The sequence below is a fragment of the Triticum dicoccoides genome, chromosome 5A (genome assembly GCF_002162155.2).
Source record: "Triticum dicoccoides isolate Atlit2015 ecotype Zavitan chromosome 5A, WEW_v2.0, whole genome shotgun sequence".
Taxonomy (NCBI): domain Eukaryota; kingdom Viridiplantae; phylum Streptophyta; class Magnoliopsida; order Poales; family Poaceae; genus Triticum; species Triticum dicoccoides.
The window spans coordinates 70644610-70650003 of NC_041388.1; the positions used below are offsets into that span (position 1 = coordinate 70644610).

The following is a 5394-nucleotide window of genomic DNA, read 5'->3' on the forward strand; positions in this document are numbered from 1 at the left end:
AACACTATTAGGTCTAAAATTGCACATTTCCTAATTGGTGCATTTTAGTGAAAATGCTAGGCAACTTTTGGTTCATAGATTATGGGCATGTTTGGATTATAACTATCTTTATTATGTATTGCCACATTATTTTGACACGCTTGCCTTACTTGTATTGCTTAAATTCTTGGTCACACTTTGGCTTGCTTTAGAAAATCTTGTCACAATTTTTGTATCTATGACACGTGAAGCTTAATGCTCATTAAAACAATTCTTACCTTAGTTGTGGCTAGAATCAAACACACACTTAATTTTGTCAAACTTGTCTAAGTTGAGTTGTGGCAACCTATGGTCTGGAGTCAAACACCCCCTACATAACAATGGTCATGTACGTGATGATGGCAATTTTCTTAAGATTTACAAAAGAAATTCAAAGAAGAGATTAGGGCATCTTCAATGTCGATCCTTAAACCACCCGCAATCATCTGGACCGCGCGGTCCGGACGTGTTAGCCATCCATCACGGGTATGTATTGGTCTGGACGTGACTTCTCCCGCAAAGTGGAGATAAAGCCCGAGGCCCACTAAATCTCCCCTCTCAGTCCCATCCGCTTCCACTCCGCCCATTCTTACCCTTGCATGCAGTAGAGGGGGAGATCATAAATTTTGCTTCTTCTTGCTTAACTTGTTTAAATAATTCCTTCACTCAATCTTGGTCTACACATCATGTAGCCCGCATGTGCTACCATGATGTACCACAGGACAGATTGACGACCATTTACATACACACACTGTTGGATGAAGCTGAAGGGTTAGTATGTTCTCGCATAAAAAAGGCAGTATGTGTGGGATGACATGATCCATTGATGAAAAACTTGTTGGACATCGAGTTAATCTCATCGAATTTGAGACATTGTTGTAGTAGACTTAATTTACATGCTATGTATGGATGATTTATGCTATTTTCTATTCGAATTTTGATAAATATCAAATTGTTTGAATGAATTCGTCCGGTTAGTTAAAAAATTGTTTGAAATGCATGCATTTAACATTAGATAGCGTCTTTGATATCAGTGTTTATGGACTGACCATCTATAATGCTGAAGCGAATTTATGGGTCAGCGTTGGATATGCCCAGACAACCCGCAAAAAATGCGTTGTCCTTTTAAGAAAGTGGAGTAGCCGTCTAGTTTGAGTTGCCGTGTGAACTAGTGAGATTGGATTATGTCGCGCAGGATAGACCGCAGGCACGACTTGTGGGTGCAGCTGACGTGGCGCGCAGAGGCACCGGGGCCCACCCAGTAACAGAGCCCGAGATACATCGTGGCCTGATCCGTGTGGCCTTGAGTATATCGGAAATTTTTGGAAGCATTCACAGGTACGAAGTCAAAGACTCACCGAGGTAGCATCCGTCGCCGGCCAAGAAGCCGTCGCCCTCCATCCCCGCCACGCACCCGCACCGGTGCCCCGTCTCCCCGCTAGGCGTTCGTACGTCGGTGCACGACGCGTTCGCCGCGCAACGCTCGCCCCCGCCGGCGCCGCACGTCCCGTTGAGCCACCAGCCGAGCTCGGCCACGCCGAACTCCAGCGTAGCCGTCCCCTCCGCCGTGACCACGAACACCGTGGAGGTCAGCACGTCGCCGCACTTTCGCTTGTCGACCTTCTCCCACAGCAGAAACTGGCCACGCACCGCCGCGGTGGAGTTTGGCGGGGGGGAAGCGACGCACGCCACCGCGGCGGGCGAGGTGTCGTTGCCGAGGCCGGCGCACTGCGCCGTGCGGAGCAGCCTGGACATGACGTCCACGGGCACGCTGCATCCGCCGCCCGCCGACGCGTTGACCCCGCTGCAGCCGCCGCGGAGGAAAAGGCCCGTGCGAGACGACACGCCGTAGTTGCCCCCGGAGAGCGCCCTCCGGGCCTCGGGGACGCTGCGGCTGCACGACGGCGAGAGGCCGACAACGACGGTGGAGGTGGTGGAGTTGAAGGATATCACGCGGTACGTGGTGCCTTTCTCTCCTATGTATGGGAGGGTCGCCGTGGATACGCTGGCGTCGCAGGACAGCCGGATGGGGCAGCCGGGGGAGAAGCCAAAAGGGTAAGGGACGGTGGTGGTGCCGCACCGGCGGCTGCACTGGCTACCGCCGCCGGAAGCTGCGGCGGCGGAGCAGCTGGTTTCATGGGGGAGCAAGACGGCAAGGAGCAGGACGACAAGACGGCGCATCTCGTAGAGATTGTAGACCAACTTGAGCTTGCAATTTAGGGAGAGAGAGAGAGATTTTGGTAGGTGCAGTTGCTTGCTTGAATGGGTTGTAGGTGAGCTCGACTAGTCGGGACAAACTGGTCAAGGGGAACAGTCATGAATATTGTTAGTAACATTTTCTTCATATCTTTTTCAAAATTATTTAGAGTCGATTCTCTTTTGACTATTATTATCACTAGCACGCCATGTAGTGGGCCCTGTATCAGTAGCACAAAGTTGATTTTCAACTATTTAGTGTGGCACATAAATGAGCTTGAATATATAGTACTCCCCCGTAAAGAAATATAAGAGCGTTTAGGCTGGTTGTAATGGGGAGTATCATATACTAGTATCATGCATATGATACTAGTGTATGATACTACCTTCCTAATGCGTGGTATCATATATTAGTATCATGTAGCATTTTATTTATTGTCATGCATGACACATACTAGTCTAACATTTATTATGATACAGTATTATGATATGATACTCAACTCTCTCTTTCTTCATTTAATTCTATGACACATCATCAAATTTGCCTAGTTTGCATGCATGATACTAGCTATGATACTCCCATTACAACTAGCCTTAGATCACTAAAGGAGTACTCCCTCCATAAATTAATATAAAAGCGTTTAGAATACTAAAGTAGTGATCTAAACACTCTTATATTAGTTTACAGAGGGAGTACATCTTTTGACTCTGTCGTGGGCTCCATGCAAATATTTTTGTATTCCCGTCTATTAACCAAAATTTCATAATAGAGACTGGAAAAAAAATTATCAAAAATCGTTTTCAGAAGTAGACGTATTTGCCAGCTGAAATCTATCATATGGTGGACGATTAGTGTTGATTAATTTGAATTTGAGTAGTTTGCATATTTTCATGACGTCCTTTCTAGAATTCCCTAAAAGATAAAAGCCTCCTTCAAATCACATTTTCTTTTCGAAATCATTAAAAATCTATCCGTCTCTAGTTTCAAAAAAATAAAAAATAAAAAAATCTGTTCGTCGAACGCATTAACTGCTGTCGGATTTTCAGCATGGACCTTAACGCAAAGTTAGCTTCACGTCAGCTCTTGGCATCGTTCGTTGGGAAGTGAGAACCGAACGAATGGGTTTTCTTCCTTCTCCTCACCGATAGCCGTCACTCCCCTCTCACCTCAACCATTCTCTCATTTCCCCTTACCCTCCCGCGGCAACCAACCCAAGCTCTGCTCGGTGTTTTGCCGGTGAGATGGTGCGGTGGATCTCGGTTACTTCCCGGCGATTTTTCGTCAAATATTTGGTGTCGGGGAGGCAAAACGGGGCTCTAGATGATGTTGATGGCCGGCGAGGTCCGGGACGCCACCCTGGTGGTAGCGGCATCAATGGCATGGTGTTGGCGACAGAGGTTATGGTGTTTGACGCAGTCGTCGTCGATGATTAATGGGAGGAGGCAGAGGCGGTGCAAACACACAATGTAAAATAATGCAATATCCGGTCTTAATCTGGTTTCAAACTTTTGTCCTAAATGCGATATTTATGAACAATTTGGATTTGAGTGGTTAAATTTGAGGGTTTAGTTACCTCGCCACTTTTTTTTAACTCGGCGTGTCTATATCGGTGCACGTTGGGTTAAGATTTGAGGAGAGATAAAAAAAAGATTTGAGGAGAAGTTTCGAAAAAAAATTGAGGAGAAATTTTAGGGGTCAAGATTTGAGGAGAAACTTTAGGGTGGTCTACCCACCAAGTCACAAGTGGTCATGACTCACCTAGGTAGTGGCATCCGTCGCCGGCCAAGAAGCCATCGCCGTTCATCCCCGCCTGGCATGCGCACCGGTGTCCTTTCTTCCCGCTCGGCGTGTCTACGTCGGTGCAAGTCGCGTTCGCCGCGCAAAGCTCGCCGCTGCCGGCGCACGTCCCATTGACCCACCAGCCCAGCTCCGCCACGCCGAACTCCAGCGACAGTACCGTGTCCGTGTCCCCATACAGCGCCGCCGTCAGCGCGTCGCCGCACCGAAAGGCCTCCACTTTCTCCCAGCTCAAGAACTGGTTGGGATAAGCGGACTTCAAGGCCGGTGCCGGCGCGGGCGCGGGCGCCGCCACCGCCGTGCTGTTCATCGGAGAAGAGGCAAAGCACGTCACGGAGGTGTCGTTGCCGACACACTGCGCTGTGCGGAGAAGCCTGGACATGACGCTCGCGGGCACGCTGCATTCGGCTCCCGACGCGTTGATCTCGCGGCAGCCGCCGCGGAGGAACAGACCGGTGTGGGACGAGACGCCGTAGTTGGCGCCGGAGAGCGCCTTCTTGGCGTCGGGGACGCTGCGAGTGCACGATGGCGGGAGGGAGACGACGATGGTCGAGGTGGTGGAGTTGAAGGAGTGGATGGTCGTGCCGCTGCGACCGAGGATCGGCGTGGATATGCTGGCGTCGCAGGACAGCGGGATGGGGCAGCCGGGGGAGAAGTCAAAAGGGTAAGGGACGGTGGTGCTGCCGCACCGGCGGCTGCACTGGATACCGCCGCCGGAAGCTGCGGCGGCGGAGCAGCTGTTTTCATGGGGGAGCAAGACAGTAAGGAGCAGGACGACGAGACGGCGCATCTCGTATGTACCTGGAGATTGTACTAGAGCTCACAAAATTTCAGGGAGAGAGGTAGAGAGAGGACGTGGATTTTTAGAACAGCTGCACCCCGGCCCTGGTATCCTGGTTGCCAATATTGCTTTAAGATCTGCGCAACACAACTAACTTTTCGTATGAAAATTTCTATTTTTTGTTTCTCTCACATAAAAGATGTCTTGAAGTTCAAACCTTTGCAGCGTGGCAAAGCTTTCCATCTAGAATCTAGGATAAATCTTTCAGAATTTTTTGTCAAACATAAATATACAAAAAATGATTTTTTACAAAAAAAAATCATTTTTGTATATTTATATTTGACAAAAAAATCTAAAAGATTTATCCTAGATTCTAGATAGAAAACTTTGCTACGCTGCAAAGGTTTGAACTTCAAAATATGTTTTATGTGAGAGAAACAAAAAAAAATGTGTTTGCACGAATCGCGATGCGCAGAATGGATGGCTAGATAGAGAGGGCCCCGGTGCAGCTGTGCTATTTTATATTTTCGGGTAGAGAGAGATTTTGGTAGGTGATGCTGTTGCTTGTTTGAATGGGGTTGTAGGTGAGCTCGACTAGTCG

General features: G+C 48.7%; 1 protein-coding gene across 4 annotated transcripts in view; it reads right to left on the reverse strand.

Moving 5' to 3' along the window:
- The window catches only part of LOC119299376 (wall-associated receptor kinase-like 14), an 8437-nt gene extending 3597 nt beyond the window's left edge, over positions 1 to 4840 (reverse strand). For 2 of the 4 annotated variants that reach the window (XM_037576606.1, XM_037576605.1), the window contains exon 1: positions 3974 to 4840. In XM_037576606.1, coding sequence (XP_037432503.1) covers positions 3974 to 4802 — 829 coding nt within the window. In that variant the 5' untranslated portion in view covers positions 4803 to 4840. Of the gene's footprint in view, positions 1 to 1376; positions 2493 to 3973 lie in introns of those variants that run through there. The other 2 variants (XM_037576607.1, XM_037576608.1) reach the window with 2 other exon arrangements.
- Between the last annotated feature and the right edge of the window lie 554 nt (positions 4841 to 5394).